Source organism: Sceloporus occidentalis, unplaced genomic scaffold (assembly GCF_023333645.1).
Source record: "Sceloporus occidentalis isolate IW3139 unplaced genomic scaffold, rSceOcc1.0.p SCAF_3, whole genome shotgun sequence".
NCBI classification, from domain to species: domain Eukaryota; kingdom Metazoa; phylum Chordata; class Lepidosauria; order Squamata; family Phrynosomatidae; genus Sceloporus; species Sceloporus occidentalis.
In genome coordinates, this window is record NW_028316983.1 from 144,773,943 (window position 1) to 144,793,829 (window position 19,887).

General features: G+C 38.5%; 1 protein-coding gene across 2 annotated transcripts in view; it reads left to right on the plus strand.

Annotated features, from left to right (window-relative positions):
- Positions 1-19,887, plus strand: part of VAV3 (vav guanine nucleotide exchange factor 3) — a 208,634-nt gene that overhangs the window by 83,858 nt on the left and 104,889 nt on the right. For both annotated transcript variants that reach the window (XM_089516555.1, XM_089516556.1), the window contains exons 9-15: positions 3,063-3,162; positions 3,842-3,937; positions 8,993-9,061; positions 10,467-10,553; positions 12,517-12,602; positions 16,705-16,837; positions 17,381-17,490. In XM_089516555.1, the coding sequence (XP_089372681.1) occupies positions 3,063-3,162; positions 3,842-3,937; positions 8,993-9,061; positions 10,467-10,553; positions 12,517-12,602; positions 16,705-16,837; positions 17,381-17,490 (681 nt within the window). The remainder of the gene's footprint in view (positions 1-3,062; positions 3,163-3,841; positions 3,938-8,992; positions 9,062-10,466; positions 10,554-12,516; positions 12,603-16,704; positions 16,838-17,380; positions 17,491-19,887) is intronic.

Genomic DNA, 19,887 nt, shown 5'->3' on the forward strand with positions numbered 1-19,887 from the left:
TGGTAATGGTCCTTTACCCATTAGTTTTGTGCAGTGTGCTTTTAGAGAAACATTACTGAATTCTTAGTGTAAGCTTAGAATAGCATGTGTGATGTTAGCATATAACAAGGACTTTAAAAATGTGTTGACAGAATTTCATGGAACATTATGCTATGGAATGTGCTATATGCATTCTGTTTCTCCCCCAGCATAATTCTTTAAACTGTTCTCTTTAGCAAGTATCAACCCTGCTTTTTATAAACAATGACACATCTTGTTATTTCATGTTATTGACAGAGTGATCAATGTCAAATATCTGCATCAGCAATCTAGCTTTGTCATCCTTTTCTCCTGGTCTTAAATAATAAAGAAGCTGTAACTGTGCTGTTAATCTCTACCTGCTCTCCAGTGTTCCCAGGGGTCTTTGTTTGCCAAACCATCTATGTTTTCACATTAACCTTCAGCAGCTTCACATCTCACGAGACTCCTAGTAGACTCTGGGAAGTAGATGGTGGCAGGACAGGGAAACCTCATCACACGAATCAGGAATATTTGGTAGTTTGACTGTTTTCTTTGTCTACTATGTGTATCTTTCAAAGCAGATTTATATGTTCATAAATAGGAAACAGCTAGAAGGGTCTCATCTCCACTGGCTTGGATTACAAATGGTCGTAGTTCTGAAATAACTTGAAGTACAGATGTTTTGCAACTGAATCATAATAAAATGGAAGGTGGAGTTATTAATTCTAGTTTCCAAAGCTGCCCTGCATTATAAAAATAAAACAAAAACCCCATGTTCAAAAAGTTAAGTTAGGTCCAAAACACACTACAGAAATAATCCAGTTTGAGACTGCTTTAACTGCTCTGTTCTGGGAATTGTAGTTTATTCTGGAACCACAGCTTTCTGACAGAGAAGTCTAAATGGCTCACAAAACTACAGTTCCCAGAATTCCCTAGCATTGAGCCAGGGCAGTTAAAGCCGTGTCAAACTTGATTATTTCTGCAGTGCATTTTGGACATCTGTTAATACATCAGTTTTCCATAAACAGAGTTTTTGAGGTAGCTGTACAAATGCAGTTATATAATTCTCTCCCAGTTGCAGTCTGAAGTGATTCATTTGAAGGACTGCATTATTATTATTATTATTATTATTATTATGCTTTATTTACACAGCGCTGTACATACAAACAATAAAATAGATAAAGTAAACCTGCCCATGGCGTACAATCTAAGAAATAAAAGCATAATATATATAAATAATACATAACAATACAGGAAGGGGTTCAATAAAGTAAAGCAGGCAACAAAAACGTCGACTAACAAATAATAGTCATGCAATGCCTGGGAACGCTTCTCTATATCACCCTATATGAGCTTGATAGAGCACTAAATTTTTGGGGAGAGGTCCTTTTTTCTGTCCTACCAACTTCTCAGGCTCATTTTGTGGGAACAAACAAGAGGGCCTTCTCAGTGGCTGCTCCCAGACTTTGGGACTCCCTAGAGAGACTAGGATAGCTCCCTCCTTACCCTCCTTCTACTGGCTAGTAAAACCATTCCTATTCTGTAGGGCTTTTAGAAATTGGCTGTGGTTGCATTTTAAGGGTGTGCTGTGCTGTTTTTTTTTTTTTTTTTAATATTTTCTTTTAATGATTTAAATTGTTGAAATTTTTAAATGATTAAAAAAAAATCTGTAGATTTAAAACAATATACATCTACAGATGGTTTAATTGTTTTTTAAAGTAACTTCTTTATCTTTTTAACAGATGTTTTTGTATGGTTTTAATCAGAACTGCTTTTAGTAATTTGTGAGTTGCCTTGGTCCTATTATTTGGATAAATGAATAGGAGTATGAAGATGATGGTGACAGCAATAGTAACAACAACAACTTGTTCTCAGATTGTACAAGTAATAAAAGTAGCATAGTGAACTGACAGAAGTCCTGCCATCCACAGTAATGAAGGAAGGCATCACAAGTTAATTTAAAAAAAAAAAAACAATGTAAAAAAATGGGAACAAAATGTTAGAACAGTAACATTTCCTAATTACTTTAAAGTCATTTTTCAAGGCATTTTGACAGGATTTTTTCATGTTTTATTTTTAATCAAGAGATCATTTCTCTTTTTATTCCCAACTAACAGTGAGTTGCCTCTGAAGGATTGGAATGGGTAACAGCAATGGGACACATGCTAAAACACTCTTAAAAGTAATGAGAATAAAATACTTTTGAAAAGTAACTTTTTGCCATGTTCTATCTATAACATTCCTGGAAGGGTTGAAAGACATTTTTGTGGACCCCCCTCCCATAGCAGAGCTCTGTTTTTATGTATGTGCCCTTTCAATTGGCTCTGCGATGAGATCTAATAAATGATAGTTGTCTTTTTCAGAATATTTTTTTAAAATCTGGAAAATGTACGCTATTGCACAAGAGAGTCTGAAGCGACAGTACTTTCTTTTCTGTAGCTTATTAAAATCTGTCAAAGTAAGCCCTACTGATCTTCATGGCTGTTGGTGCTTGTTTTTTTTAAGCCGAGATATTATTATCTTGACTTAAATATTCACAGGACATAAATTTGACAAGCTGGTAAATGGGCATGCTATGCTTGCTTTTGCAGCAAAAAAGGCCTAAGTATAATTAATCTGGTGTTAATCCTAAAATGTTGAGTATTATTCATAACATCCTTTGAAGTCTGTCCATTAACATAACAAATACCAATAAGAATTCCCTGTTAAAAAGAGGAGGCTTGCAGCTGTATTTTTCTGGCTAATAAAAACCAGCCTAAAATTACAGCACATACTTTTGAGTGGATGGAGATTTTTAGATGTAACTTGGCTAGCAACTCATGCTTTGGGAGACTTACCCACCTGTCTCTAAAATCACAAACTATATGCCATCATGACAGCAAAAGGAAACTTACTGAGCAGTACAACAGCAATTTTTGCAGATCTTAGAATTTTCTCCATATGTCCAATTGGAAGGCAAGGCCTTGTATGGGAGCTGGAACAGATTGGATGTGATTTTTCAAAACTATTTTATGTAATTAAGGTAACTAGTTACCTGCTCTCTTTTTCTCTTTCTCTTCTAGGTTGGTTATTTATGGGCAGTACTGCAGCCACGTAGAGACAGCCATATCTTGTTTAGACAATATCTCGAAGACAAAAGAAGATGTTAAATTGAAACTGGAGGTATCTGGAGACCTTTAATAAATCCCAATTGAAACTGTATTCTAAAATTTGCCTAACAGCTTACTTCTACAAATTAAATAAAGCTAGTCCTGGCCAGTACCTAATGTAAAATGCAGTGGTAGAATAATCAGAAGCTAACAGAACCTAAAAGAGTTACAGTTTTGGACTACAATTCACAGAATCAGTGCTGACCATGTTGGTAATAGGTTTGCTGGAACTGGGGTCTAAAAAAGTAACTTTTCTAAGCTCTGAATGGTTGAATCACTCATAACACTTTAGACTGCAGGTAGGGGAAGTCATGTTTGAAAGCTCCTCTGTTAAAAACAAGACACTCCCCCTGGCCAAAACTACTATTGTCTCATCACAAATAAAGCAGCAGATTGAAGAGAAAAATTGTAGATCAGTTCAGTCCTTCCTGTCCTGGCTTTTGACTTGCAGAAGATTGTTATAGAGAATGTTGTGAGATACAGGTGGGAAGATCTCTTACCTGCCATCTGAAGAGCTACCGTCCATTCTCTCACTGCAGAGCTTTGCATTCCCACCTCATTCTGCATAATGACTGAGCTTCCTAGTAGTTTGGGTTAATTTGTATCCCTGTTTGTGAATATTTTAAAAATGTTATTCTGCTGTACAGATTATACCAATATCATATGGAAGCCTGTATTATTTTCCTTAATAGGAATGTTCCAAAAGAGCCAATAATGGGAAGTTTACTCTGAGGGATCTTCTTGTGGTTCCCATGCAGCGAGTCCTGAAATACCATCTACTCCTCCAGGTACTTAGCTTCACTTGCAGAGCATGTCTGTGCCCTGTTTCTATTGCACCTTGGTTTGTAGCCTATGTGGCTGGAGCGCCATGATTCTTGCTTGACAAATGCAGTTATTTTGTATATCTTATGGTACAGGTTTTTTCAGTGGCTTATAGTTGGTGTGGTAGCTTAGTGGTTAAGACATCAATTCTGATGATTGGAAGATTGGAAGGGTGGCAGTTTGAGGTCCGAGTGCTGCATGGTGAGGTGAGGTACCGTCACTAGTTCCAACTTCTGCCAACCTAGCAGTTCAAAAGCATGTCAAATAAATAAATAAATAAATAAATAAATAAATAAATGCAAGTAGATAAATATGTACCACTTAGGTGAGAAGGTAACAACATTCGGTGCAGTCATGCTGGCCACATGACCACTGGATTTGTCTTTGGACAACACTGGCTCTTCAGCTTAGTAACGGAAATGAGCACTACTCCCTACAGTTGGTTACGACTAGACATTCATGTCATGGGACTACCTTTATCTTTTTAGAGTGGTATATGATAAGTCCTTCACCTATTACATTTAGAATGTCCTAACAGTTTTAAATTACTTTATCTGCTGCTGCTGCTGCTGCTGCTGCTGCTGCTGCTGCTGCTGCTTCTTCTTCTTCTTCTTCTTCTTCTTCTTCTTCTTCTTCTTCTTCTTCTTCTTCTTTCTTCAAAGGCTGTGTACCCAACAGCTTTAATGGTTGAACACAAGCCATTTAATACAATAGTGTTTAAAAAACCAAGCCAAATGCCGTGAGGCTGTCTCTCTGGATCAGTGCTAACTAGGGTTTCTATGTATTCCGTTTTGTATGTATAAGGTAATTTAAGTTTCCTAAGGCTTTTTATTTAGGAAACAAAAATACTGAAATATAAAAAAATGTCAAAAACCAAGCCTGTTAGGGCTTAGCTTTAAATCAGTGTCCTTGTCTAACTATGTTTCTTCCCCAAGAACTGAGACTGACTCAAAACAACACAAGTAGCTTGTAGTCCAAACAAAAGTTTACTAATGGCTTTAATTTATATATACAGGGCGCCCTTCTCTTACGTGGGGGATCTGTTTTGGACCCCCTTGCGTAAGGGAAATTCCACGGATGCTCAAGCCCCATTTAAAACAATGGGGCTTGTGCATATGGTGTGGCATGGTGCATGTGCCATGGGCACACACTCCATTGTCTTTTATAGCAAGCGGCTTTCAGCATAAGCTGAAAGCCGTGTAAAGCGCACCCGCATATGATGCGGGCACACTGTACATAGAGGCTATATCCTAATCTAACTAGTGAATAGTTCAGGCAAAGAAGAAATCTTTGTCTCACTATCTTTTCAAAGAAAGGTCATGGAGGAGGAAGGTGGAAAACATGCAGTTCAGTAGAAAATCTTGAGAGAGAATGTCTGTTTGTCCCAAAGGGGGAGTTACCTAAATCACCTGGTTAGTATGAATGAGAGAGAGGAGAGTTTGCATGCAAGAAATCCCTATCTATCTAAGAAGGGGGAAAGTGAATGCAAAAATCTTGCAATAGTGTGGAACATCCTGTAGTGGGGGGTCTTAAAGTTTTAGTCCCATATTGGTATGATATGAGGTAAGCACTACTGATGGTCCTATCATACAGACTTTGAGCTCTTGCTAGGCCAATTCCCTTTTTGGGAAAGAGTCATGGAATCCAGTGTAACTGCTAGCTCTGTAGTTTTAACAGTTGTCATTCAAAACCTTTCAACACTCCTGGTCTAGGTATTGTATCATTTTAATATGAGACACTGAGCAAGTCAAAACATCACATGGTGAACTTTCCTACCTACAATCCACATCAGTAAATGAAAACCTCACAGCCCTGACTCATGCCGGCACTTGAATGTGCATAACATGATTCACCTGACATGAGATTCTAAACATGCCCTGAGGAATTTGGCTGCTTTGATGAATGTAATGTCTGGACCAGCTCTGAGGGGGTGGAAGATGTCACTTATTATTGCTGTGTGCCTTCAAGTCATTTCTGACTTATGATGGTGGCACTCAGGTGAAGCTATCACAGGGTCTTCTTGTCAAGATTTGTTCAGAGGGATTTACCTTTACCTTCCACTGAGGCTGAGAGAATGTAGCTTGCCCAAGGTCACCCAGTGGGTTTTCATGGCTGGTTTCCAGGGCCGTAGTCCAGTGGTCAAACCACTACGCCACATAACTCTCACATGCTCTTATGGTTACTTACATATCCCTGGGAATAAGCAGCATCCCAAGACACAGGTGAAAGGCCCTTAGCTGGAAGGATTTCTCATGCAATCTAACACTAGAAGTCAGTGCTCAAGAAGTCAGTAGACTTAACAATACCTGGTGCTTTGTTTTTATAATCCGATAAATTCATCACTTGATTCTAAGCCAAGATGAAGTTCTTAAGGCAAGATGGGCTCCAGGGGAGATTTTCTGCCACAGTGGCCACATAAACGTCTAAAAATGCTATTCTTTTTTAAAAAGGAAAGCTGGATATGGCTGGATTTCCCCTTTCTAAAAGTATTAGTGGCAGAGGGGTCCCACTGAAGGAGGGATTTTCATTCCCAGAAGCTTCTGGGAGAAGAAATTCAATTTTTTTTACTGGCCAGAGTTTGGAGGGCTTGAGAGCTGCAAAAATAACCTGGGGTGTATGTGTCTCATGTGGCGCCAGGGCTGCGCTTGCCCAAGTGTTTTCCCTTTCACACTATACAGTCATAGTGCTATGCATCTTGGGGTTTGCAGTATGGTGAGACACTGGGCTGATAATTCTAGAGACCCCTCCATAAATTGCAAATCCCAGGATTCCATAGGAGGCACTATGCTCTGATTGTGTAATGCAAAAGGGCCCATCGACAAAGCAGAGCAAGTTGTAACCATTTTCTAAGCTGTTTCTGTTTAGTGCTGGATTATAATAAAGCCATATTTATTTTCTATTAAAACTCACGGTGCTTGCAGCTTGTGTGCAGTTAGTTCTATAATAAGGCTAGAGAGTCTTATAAATATCGTTTGATAGCTGTGCTGGGAGACTCATTAGTTCAGTTGGAAAGATACATATCAGTCCATTAGACTGTCAGCAATGCTGATGCTTGTAAAATGTCATTTTGAAAGAGAGTGTCCATCTGTGCTAGAAACTGTGTTTTGCTTATGCAGTGCTGCATGCTCTCTTCTGTATATCATGTTGCCTGAAATGAGCTAAGGTTGACATTACTAGTGTTGTGACTCCAAGGAAGTTCTCTGGGAAAACTTGAAAATAAATCGTATGCAGTACAATTTTATTTTAAAATATTTTTCATGGGCAAATTCCTTTGTGGACAAAGAAGACTACTGGAAGTGTCCACTGTATTTGTAATATATTTTTACACACAAATACATACTTTGGAGGGGGAGAAGCACAGATCAGTACTAGTCTTTAGAACAGGAGCAATTTCTCTAAAGCAGTAGCATGTCCTTGGCAACTTCTCAAGATGCTTTTTTGATAACCAGTTACAAAGGCTCATATCTCAGCCTTTTATGCTGGTTTATCCCGCAGTACGTTACTCGTTCACCACCATCTTAAGTAAGTCTTGGGGGTGTGTCTCATAGTTAGTAGCCACCAGCAATAAAAGACTATTTGGGACACACCTTGAAACAGAATGCTTAAAAAGCTTTGACAGAAGCTCATTTTGCAGTTCTGAAGAACATGATTAAAATAATAACTTGGCTCTAACCTAGCAATGCAGTCCTATGCATGTCTGCTCAGATGTAAATCCCACTCTTTTAACAGGTCTTATTCCCTAACAAGTGTGTACAGGACTAGAACTTAACGTTAGTTGTAATTTGGCCCTAATGGAATCATTGGGACAAGTTCATAATGACTTGTTATTATAAGTCATTACTCATACTAACATTTGGGTATATTAGTAAAATACAGCTGATTCCAGTGGGAATTCAGTTTGGTGAAGTTAACTTCGATCGTCCAACTCAATATAATTCTTCTTCCAGAAGTTTTAGAAACTTTCCTCAGTTCTTTCTAAATCATTGTTCAGTACTATTCCTTGCTTCCTATCACCTTCTATCAATCTCAAGATATCCCCCTCCTCACACTTACCATTTTCTTCTTTCTGTGTAGCTGGGTATTACTTCAAAATTAAGAGCTGAGCTGCAGTTTTATTTTCCAAGAATGTCTCTGTGGCTTATTGGGCCCAATGGCATTCTTAGACTGCATCTGAACTGCAGAAATAATTCTGTTTGACTCTGCTTTAACTGCCATGGCTCAGTGCTAAGGAATTCTGGGATTTGTAGTTTTGCAAGGTATTTAAACCTCTCAGAGACCACTGGTGCCACAACAAACTGCAAAACCCAGGTTTTCTTTGGATGGAGCCTTGACAGTTAAAGCAGTGTCAAACTGCATTATTCTTTCAGTCATGCAACTCTAGAAATAAACATGACCCTGCAAACTTTTCAGCACACCAGTTTCCCAAAATAAAAATTAAAAAATCAGGGGGAGCAGACAACATGACATCAGGACCCCAGCAGCATCTGACAACTTAGTGGGACTGGTGCAGTTGGAAATTCAGATTGTGTACTTTGAGACACAGTAATTTCAGTTGTTTGTACCTGTGATTTCCATAACTAATGGAAAGTGAATGAATTATTAGATCAGATTAGATTAGATTAGATGAGACTGGAATTGAGAAACATTTAAAATTTTTTTAACTCATATTCTAAAATAAAAATTGACTTCCCAGAACTTTTAAAATATACAAGCTAAGGGATAAATCTGAAATAATTTAGTCTTCAAGAATGCTCCTTTTAAGACTGTGAAACTTGGTAATGGAGAGGCAAGGGACAAGTCTTCTTGATACCAATTTTGAATAGTGGAAACAACCATAAACATAATTTTTCAAAACTGTGTATCATTTTCCTTATATTTTTTTTTTCCAGAGGCAAAAGTGCACTGTTTTTAAACACTGTAATGCACTCAATAATTCTTCATTTGGGAGAGGGGAAAAATATAAGTTTTCTTGAATGGCAAATACCTTGCAAGGAATAATAATTATATGTACTGCACTATAGGAGCTGGTAAAACACACTAGTGACCTATCTGAAAAGGCAAATCTGAAACTGGCATTGGATGCTATGAAGGTAAGTGTGACTAATAGATTGGTGAGTAAACTAGGGGTATAGCTATTGGGAAAAGAAGGGAATTGTCCCCCAAATAAGAATTTCCCCTCCCTGATGAAATTTTCCTTCAGTCCCCAAGTTTCTAATTGCCCTGTGTGTGTGCGCATGTGCATGTGCACATGCACGCACACACATACCTTCAAATTGCCTGTTGATTTATGGTGACCCCATGAATTTCATACGGTTTTCCTAGGCAAGGAATAGCCAGAAGTGCTTTTGCCAGTTCTTCCCCTGAAATTACCTGCAGCACCTGGTATTCATTGGTGGTTTCCCATCCAAGTACTAACCAAGGCTGCCCCTGCTTAGCTTCCAAGCTCAGATTGGATCTGGTGTTTTTAGGCCCTTAAAGAGAATGGAACACTAAAAATCATTTGCACATAGAAATCATATTTGCTGTGATCCTACACCTTTGGTACCTGTTCCTGCCCTTTTCTTTAGGCATCTAAATTATACAGATTGGTATCCTCTGGGGTTTGGTTCCCGGACAACCCCGTGAATGCCAAAATCTGTGGATGCTCAAGTCCTATTAAACAGAATTGATAGTAAACTCATGTCCTTTATATAAAGTGGTAAAATCAAGATTTGCTTTTTGGAATTTATATATTTTAAAAATATTTTCTAGGTGTGGATAGTTAAATCTGTGTATAAAGAATCCATGGATACAGAGGGTTGATTGTATTTGCAAATGTTCAACTGAAGTTTTAAGTTACTACAATGATAGAAATTTGAAGAATGAAGGAAAAGTTCATCGAGGGGATAAAATTGTTTTGGGTGAAATTTAAGTATTACCTTAGTTAAGAACTTTTTAAATTTTTAACCATTTGAAGTATCTATATATAATGATGGAAAGAGAGTTAGATTTTAAAAAGTATAATACATTGTCTCTTCTTCCTCACAGTTTGTGAGCAGCCTATCCATCTTTTCCTACTGTTTTACCAGAGAAACTGGTGCCCTGATATGTTTCTTTCATGGTGGGTGGAAAAGAAGCATAACCACCCCACTGATTATATGCACAGCTTTAAAAACTTACACCAGCCATACTGACTGGGAGAAACTGGGAGGTCTAATCTGAAAAGTATTGCTTTTTGGTGGCAAACAGTGGTCTTCTAGGAGTTGTTAGATTACAGGTCCCATTAGCTCCTAGTCAGCAAAGCCAATGGAGAACAATGCTGGGAGTTGTAGTACAGTGATATCTGTATTGCTTCATTTTGTGCACCTTCTTGTACAATGTATGCATGCTAATACCTTTTAAGTTTTATTGCTTCTGCCATAGGATGGGAAAGGCTTCCAATGCTCTGTTTTATTAATGATGTGTAAAAAGTCCATGGCTGTTGTATTTCAGATTTTCTTTTCTTCTGTGTTTTAGGACTTGGCGCAGTATGTAAATGAAGTGAAGAGAGATAATGAAACTCTCCGTGAAATTAAACAGTTCCAGTCCTCAATAGAGAATTTGGTACGTCTTTGTCCTGTGCAACTTGCTGATCTTTGTCTAAAGTTTTACTGAATCCCCTCTATCCCAGAGGTCTTGTTGCTCCTTCATTCATAAAAATAGGAGTTGGCCAACACTAAAATATGTTTAGTGCCAGGCTAGTGTCAACACTGGAACTGTAAATGCCATAGCTCATTAAGAGGTGGCAGAGCAAAACCTCCAGGACTGAGACCAGTCAAGGTGGAGCATTAGGAGAGATCCTACGGAGGTGAATCCCACCAAAATTTTGTTCTTTTCCTCCTTATTCTTATATTGACATGTATGTGTTTGTGTGGGGACAGTGCACAGAAATATGTGTACATTTTTATGCATTTTCCCCTAATGTGTACATTTATTTATGCATTTTACCAAGTTTATGTGTATTTGTGTGCAATTTTTCAGTACTGTGTATTTTGGTCTGTTTCATTTTACATTGTACATTTTGTTTTGTATACACCTTATTTTTCCAAAGTAAGCTGTGCAAATGTGTATTTCTTCTCCCAACAACTCAAGTGACTACTTCCTTTGAGGCTTCAAGCCAATTTGGAAGTAGTCAGTTACAAGTCAGAGGCTAAGCCAAGGTGTTGCAAAGTGTACTAGAGAATAAGGTACAGGGGGCGCGTTCCCACTACGATTTAAAGCAAATCGCTTATTGGGTTATATGACCATTGTTCCCATTTGAAACTAGTTCCGATCCTACTTTGATTGATTTCTGTCTTGATAAAGCGAGACAAACCCCCCCCCCCCCCAGTTTTTCCAGACATTAGTTTCCTAGCGGTTCTTTAGAAAAGCATTGATTCCGAAGCGTGTTCAATAATTGGGAACGACAGATCTGAATTGCATCATTTTGGAGGAGAGTGGAGGATCTAATGGCATAGGGGTGTTTACCATCCCTCCTCAGTTTCTGGTAGAGCCACCATTCCCCCTCTCAGCGCTGCCTTTGTGCTTGTGGTGTGACCTATGGGCGCATTTTTTTAAAAAAATAAAATTGATAGAAGATTCAATTAATTGATTTTGCAATTACTTGCAATTAGTGAGGCAAGTAGTTGCAAAACCAATGAATTGAACTTTCTATCAATTAAAAAAATGATTAAAGCTTTGATTCTTTGGTTTTGCAACTACTCATAGTGAGGCAGGTAGTTGCAAAACCACTGAATCGAATCTTCTATCAATTTATTTTAGAAATATATATGTATAGTTCCCAAGCCGGGCTGCCCGGGCTGCCACTTATGTCACTGATGACGCACAGATGATTGACATGTATTTTGAAGAGGCGCAAACTAGTGGGCCTAACAATCATGCCAAAAAAGAAGCAATTACAAGGGGATAATGAAAAGATCCGCTTTCATAGTGGGAACAACAGACCTTTTGAAATCTGTTTACCAATACGGAGTGACAGCGACTTGGAAAATGCTTTAAATGTAAGTGGGAATTAGCCCAGGGAATCTGTAAATAGGTTAAATAAGGCAGCGGGGAGATTGGGAAGGAAAGTAGGTTTGCAGGAAGTTTAGAAGAAGAACAGGGCATTTGATGAGCAAAAATATTTAGATCAAGGCTAGAGAGCTACATAAGGAACTCTGGTTGTTTCTGAGGCTTTACCTGCAAGTGCTTGATCAGCCAAGTGGATGCATGGATGTTTGGCGGATGCTAGTAAAAGCTACAGTGAGGCCACAAGGGCTGATATTACTGCTTGCTTCTACTACTCTGCACTCTGGAGTGACTTATCTAAATGATCACAAGAGATATGCAAGGCAGTGTTGGACTGGAGGAAGAGGAGGCTGTGAGAAATTGAGTGCCAAAAGGCAAATTTGATGTGTGTGTGAGAGAGTGTGTGCTTCTAGCCTTATGTTTCTATTTTGTGATTGCCACTAATTCCTCCAAGGCTCTAGACAAGTAACAAACATTCTCAGCAATCTTTAAGTATTTAATGCAGTGTCTACATTTTCAGAATCAATCACTGTTACTCTATGGAAGACCACAGGGTGATGGCGAAATAAGAATAACAACCCTGGACAAACGGGCGAGGCAAGATAGGTGAGAAGTTTTCTGAATTTGTGTGAAGAGGTCTTCTTTTACACTGGATAAACTCATGTGTATCAAAACCCCATGGTTTACATAATAGTTTACTAACCTTCACATTATTTATTGATTTCCCTATTTCGAATAAAGCTGAAACATGTTAGAATTTTGTAGGGTTGATTTTACACAGTAAAAAGTGCCACTACAGGAGTGGGGAGTGAATTTTCATCAAAAGGGCATAACCCCTCAAGGGAAAAGTGCCTTTTGCTGCAGAATTGCTATCTGCTCCCCTGCCTTAAGAAAGTACTTGGAATAATCATGCTACACACATTGCTGCGGCTTCCTTTCTTTGAAGTAACTGCTGTTCTTGTTCCTCACAGTTCATGTGTCCCCTGAAGGAAATGATAAAATGGGAGTCCCCCTTTTCAGGGCAACAGGATAATGTTTTATAGATGAGGCTCCCCCCCCCCCCCCCCAACAAAAGTTCTTCTTTGTGGATTTTGTTTTTGAAATGTTCTTTTACTGTTCAGAAACTTGACTTCAGAACCAGAGTGCCGTATTTAATATCAGTATTTCACAGTTGCATGGTTTGAAATAATCTGGCAGATTATACTCCACAGTCCATCATTTATTTTTTTGGTTTCTATTTCATTTATCCATCATCAGATGTTCACTGGCTGGTTTACAGAGCTATAAGTAAAATAAGAAATAATATTTAAAAAATAATGAATCAGAAAACAGTTAAAACAACATAAAATTTTCGTCAAGCATAGATTAAACAATTAGCAGCCCATATTAAAAAAATGCTAAAGTAGTGTTTAAAAGGCAACCTTGTTTCAAAGTCCTGGCCACATGACCTAATGTTTGGAAGCTGTTCCAAGAACCATCACTTGAGCATCTAATGACAGTGGATGCATAAGTGTGGACCTAATTCTTGAAGGGAATATTTTTCACTGCTAAGTGGAAAGGTTAAATAGGTTAAATGGAAACCATCTGTGTTGATGAAGCAACCAGCAGCAGTATCACTGTCTTCACTGGACGTAGTGTCAGTTGGCTCCTCCTTATTTAGTCTATTACCATACCATAGCCTGAATCTGAATGTCCACCACTTCAGATGGATTTGATTGCAAAAGAGGTAGAACTGGTTCTCATGGATGTATTGAAGACAACTCAGCCCAAAATTTGGGATGATCTTTTCCAGTAGTTCCATGTAGATTCTAAAAATCATGGAAGAAGAATAGATACGCCCAGCACCCCAGAGCACAGGTATCAAAAATATGTAAAACTCAGTCCTTCAAGTGGGAAAGGAGCCATTGCCTAGTGGTGGCTCCCACAGCCAGCTTAGAAAGATATCCAGTAGGATGCTACAGTTGAAGGCATCAAAAGCTTCTAAGGAGAATCAACAGGGTAACTGTGTGTCATCCCACATAACAGCAAAGCTATTTCATAACCCAAATTATGTTTTGAGCCTGATTGAAATCTTCTAGGTATTCAGTTTTATCCAAGATAAAACTGTCCAGCCATCCGTGTCAGGTATGTTTCCCAGGAAGGGAATGTTAGCCATTCACCTCTGATACTTGATAACCTTCAAAGACTATGCTAGAACTTTGTTTAGGAACAATTAGGTTGCAATTTTTTAACGCAGTTGGGACTCTCAAAGAAGCACTTTGAAAGCATGATGCCATGCATTCATCTCACCTTGCTATATTTATGAAGGGGTAGGTTCAAATGTATAGGCTATTGGCAAGACTTGATCAAGCCCTAGTTCTAGTAAGTGAAAATATTCCAGCACAACTGGACCATATGCTGCTTTGGACATCTCCACTGACAGCACTGTTGTAGAATCCAAGGCACATGAATGTGATTGTGCTCTATAGCTTATGGCCTGTGCTCTATAGCTTATGGCCTATGCTTTATAGATAATACAAAGCCTTTGATTGTGTAGAACATGAAAAGCTATGGATCGCTTTTAAATAAATTGATGTACCACAACATTTGATTGTCCTGATGTGTAACCAGTAGGCAGGACAAAGAGGCCACCATTAGGACAGAATATGGAGAAGGAGTGGTTTCCAATTAGGATGGGGGTGAGGCAAGGATACATTTTATTACCCTGTTTAATTTATACACTAAACATATTGTAAGCAAAGCCAGATTAAACTCTGGTTTTAATAATTGGAGGAAGGAACATCAACAATTTATGATATGACAGATGACACCATACAATTAGCAGAAAACAAAAACTTGGAAGGATCACTGAAGAAAGTAAAGGAAGAAATGCAAAGGCAGGTTTTCAACTGAACATTAAGATAATAAAAATAATGACCACAGATGAGTGACATAATTTTAAAGTAGACAATGAAGATATTGAAATAGTTCAACACCTTGGCCCAGTCAGTCAGAAAGGGGACTGCATTCAAGAAATCTGAAGAAGGCTAGGACTTGAAGGGCAGCTATAAATGAAATAGACAAGATCCAGAAGTATTAAGATATACCAAGATACCATAAATAATAATAATCAGTTAATTTGAAATGTGGTGCTGCAGAAGAGTTCTACGGATACAGTGGACTGCTAAAAAGAAAAATAAATAGGTCCTAGAGCAAATCAACCCTGAGATCTTTCTAGAAGCCAAGATGACTAAACTGAGACTGTCATACTTTGGCCATATCATAAGACATGACTCACTAGAAAAGACAATGATACCTGGCAAGGTAGAAGGCAATTGGAAAAGAGGAAGACCACATTCCAGATGGATAGACTCACTCAAGGAAGCCAAAGCCTTGTATCTTCCCCTTTCCAACCCCCTTCAAATGTAATTTTGAGCTAAATACCCATGTGAACACAGTAGGGAAGATGTTTGTGTCTTGGTGGCACAATGAGGTCAGATGAATAAATAAACAGTGGAGATATGAATTTGTATTGGCCTATCATTAAGCAGTAGCACCAGGGGGGCAGAAAGTAATCTAGTAAAAGAAACATGAACTTTCCAGCTGAAGAAACATCCATATGTGGGAATAAGATCAAAATATTGATTGCTGTTCAGGCTACCTGGCTTAACTGAATCCCGACACCATATCTCCCCCTACCATTCTTATAAGAACAGTCTTCATTCTTTCCCAGATTCAGAAAAATCATCAAGGCCTATACTTAAGGCAAGCACCAAGCACCAAAAAAACCAGAGTTTTTGTTGCAATGTATGGAAAGGGGAAGAAAGTCAGAAACATATTCTTAACCTTCCCCCTTCTCCTTTCTTTCATGCTTTGGCCTCTTCTCCTTGTATGTTGCTTTGCTTGGCCTGCTGTCGACCTTGCAGAAATACCCACCAATGATAATATGTGTTTTCACAGGGATGCCAGTCACCTGGGAGCAGTTCCTTCTCCTAGCGAAAGATAATACTCAGAATCTTTCTCTGATATTCTTCTTAAGTGCTGGCAGGGCTCAGCTTTACAGTACATCAGCCATTGCAGTTGCTTACCTCTGAATCTATGAGCCTCAAAGACACTCTCCTTTAGTGGTAATGTTTTAGGTAGTATTTCCTTTTTAGGCTTCCAAAACAGGGCCAGAGTAGGGCAGAGCAGTTGGAAAAAACTCTGCCCTCAATCTTAAATTTCTCCTGGCATTGTCATAGTTGGCATGCAACAATGGTATTTAATATTTGACTTTATTTAATAGCTAACATGCAATGATATTTAGTATTTGACAACTGATGTGCAATGGTATTTCAAATTTGACAACTGCTTTTGGAAGACTAGCAATTACACATAACTGACATCTGATGGCATTTTATACTTGACAGTTGTCAAGAATCAAATTACCATGTGACTTCCTAGATATATAAGGCTGCAGTCCTCAACATACTTACTAGAAAGCAAGCCCTATTGAGCAAGGGGATTTATTTCTGAGTAATCATGCAGAGGATGGTTTTGCATTTACACGGCAACTTACATTCTACTTTTCAAAACTGTACACACAATTTCAAATTCAAGATCTGACTTTAATTTTAATGTTTTTTTTTGAAAATGAATTCAGACATGATTAAAGTGAAATTTTCTGCCATAACATTTTGGCTAGGAAGTCCAAGTTCTTGCATCTTGTTATATTTTTCTCCTTTTAAAGGCATATCTTCCTTTTTGACCTGGCTGTGATTGTTTGCAAACGACGAGGTGATAATTATGAAATGAAGGATATAATTGATCTTCAGGAATACAAAATAACCAACAATCCCACCACGGATAAAGAGAATAAAAAGGTAATGATGTTCCTCTATCAGAACATTGAAATTCATGGCTCTTGGTAGAACAGTATTTTAAAATTTTGCAACTGTCCATCTCCACATTTGTTTATCTAGCATCTCCCCATGTTATTTCATTTAAAAGGGTATTTGAGTGTCTGTGTCTTTCTGTCAGTGTCTGTATCACATACAAAAATAACCTCACCAGAAATCTGAAGAGGTACAGTCATAGCCTAAATCCAACTAGAGTAGGCCCACTGAAGCAGTGAGAGTTACATAAGTGTTAACTTTTCATTCAGCAGTTGATTCAGGAGATCTACATTAGCTGGGATTAGAAGTTAGATTCAGGCCATGAATTCTACACCTTATTCTGCATAATTTTAATAAAGGCAGTGAAATGTATTCAAAGCTCTTTTGACCATTTTAAGAGTTGCACTGAGTGGTTATTCTCCCTGCTAGGTGAACATGAAATTAGCAATATTTGGCCTCCAAACATTTTGCATCCCTGCTGTATGTGAAGTCTTGATAGATAATCTTTGAAATTCCTTGCCATTTCAACAGTGGTCTTATGGCTTCTACCTCATCCATGTACAAGGACAAAACGGGCTAGAACTGTACTGCAAAACAAAAGATCTGAAGAAAAAGTGGCTTGAGCAGTTTGAAATGGCATTGTAAGTATTAAATAGTGGATATAAATAACATTAACAAGCATAAAGTTTGAAAGTTGAAAGCATTTAAACTTGCAACGAAGACAGCAATAATTTTGCTGACTGAATTAATCCAGCAGCGTTTCAGTGTTGTTTACCAAAGTAGCTGTTTACACAATCAAAGTCATTGCTGATGTGCATGCTTAAAGAACTTTGAAGCAGGTTATCTGCAGGGCAGAAATTTAAATTCTTCCAAGGAAAGGAAGAGGGAGCTCTAAGCTATGTTTTCATGCTTTGCTTTCCTCTGAAGTACTTTGGTATCTAGGGAAAATATTAATGGATTTAGCAATAAATATTTAACATAATTGAGGCTGATTTTGCTATCATTGCCTTGGTAAACTAAAATGTATGACTAAGTGAGATGGGGATGTTGGCTTTTTTTCTTTGTGGCTTCTAATTTATTAATTATGTGGTATATGGATCAGGTTTCCTCGTTTATTAAATTTTACTTCAGTGATTTGATTCCTTGCTCTACTCTCTCTAACACAACAGCAAAAAGCATTTATATATCTCAGAATCCTTTCAAAGAAATATAACAAAACTGTGATGTATTTTGGAGCAGTGCTATTTTGTATCAATTTCTTTTGTTTCAGCAGGCAAAATATAATTAACCCCTTCTCCCCTGGGATCCTCATGACATTTCTTTGATTTCTGAAGAATGCGATGCGGTGCAAAATAAATAAATACAACTAAGTAATAGTGGCGGCTGGTAGCCTTCATACTGCAGGAATGCTCTGGATTTCAGTGAAATCTTTAAAAGAGCTGTCCAAAATATGGAAACATATTTTCAAAATAGATCTAATGCTTTGGATTGCACTTTTAAAATTTGGACTAAGGGGCTCTACAGATGGGCAGGAAGGGGCAGCAAGACACCCCTTTCTGCCCTGGATCGGTGCCATGGCAACTGTATGCTATGGCACCGATCTGGCCTCTGTAGAGCACAAAAAGGAGCTGGAAGAACTGGCTCCTTTTTGTGCCCTCGAAGGGGTGCCACAGCTGCTGCCATGCGGCTTGATGACACCCCTTTGGCGCAGTGCTGTTTGGGTGCTGCACCAAGATGGCACCTGGGCAGCGCGGTGAGGGCTGTGAACGTGGCGACACTTAACCCTCACCCTGCCCACAGGCTGGCGTTTTTTGCCGATCTGTAAAGGACCAAAGACCCAGAATGGATTCACTACCTGACTCACATGGAAACCACAATTGTCATTCAAATAAATATTCCTAGGAGCTGCTCTGTAGCTTCGTGTTATGCATGTTTGTGTGTGTGGGAAAGGTGGTGGTGGTCCAATACCATACTTTGTTGCATGCACCTACAGAAGATTTACACAGATATACCTAATCTGCATATAAAACTGTAGATTTTCAATTGTCATCAGAACTGCAGTGATAAATATTAAATAGGAGAAATCATGTTTCACTTCTCCAGCCTTAAGTGCATATCATGTGCCACCTAGTAGCAAATAAGTTTATTTCTTCCAAACTGCAAGCCAGTTTCTGAGCTACAGGAAGAAAACTACTGTGGAATCAGGACATCTGAGCCGTCTTTACCTTTAGCACCTCCCTCCCTCATGCCTCCAGAGCATCACTTGAAAGCCCTGCTCTGTTATCCCACTGTAGAATTTCTAATAGAATTAATCTTTTTGTCTGTTTATTTATTTATTGAATTTACATCCTAACTTTCTTCTAAATAGCACAAAGTGATGTCTGTTTTGTCATGACAACAACCCTCTGAGATATCATAGGCTGAAAGATGTGACTCGCTCAAGATCACCCAAGGTCTTATTGCACAGTGGAGATTGGAACCTAGTTCTAGACTGATAATCAAACCACTGTGGCATACTGGCTTTGCTCTTTGCTCAGCCTCCTCCTTTACTAAAAAAATTAACTTTTCCATGCTCTGTTCTCTCTCCCAAGCCAAGCTTCTTCAGTATTACACACACACACCTACCTGCAATAGATACCGTACCATATGTCATGTGAAAAGACTCTTCTATACACATCACTATTACTTTTCCACGTCAACTGCTTCTTCAAGGCCCCCCTGCACATGCTTCCACTGACACATCAGGTTTTATATAATATGCCAGTGCCATTTTGAACACAGCTATTGTTGCTGACCATGATCACCTTATATTTGGAAACTGCTGTTTCCTTCACCAATTTTTATTAAGATTTTATTAAGCTTTACGATGCACTAGCTTATGGTTATAATTTTCATAATTATATAATGGAGATAAAAATCATTAATAAGCATAAAATTTGAAAGGTTAAAGCATTTAAATCAGGATTGAGCAAAATGAGGCCCACGGTCCACATGTAGCTTTTGGAACCCCTGGATCCAGCACTCTAGGAGCTCCTCAA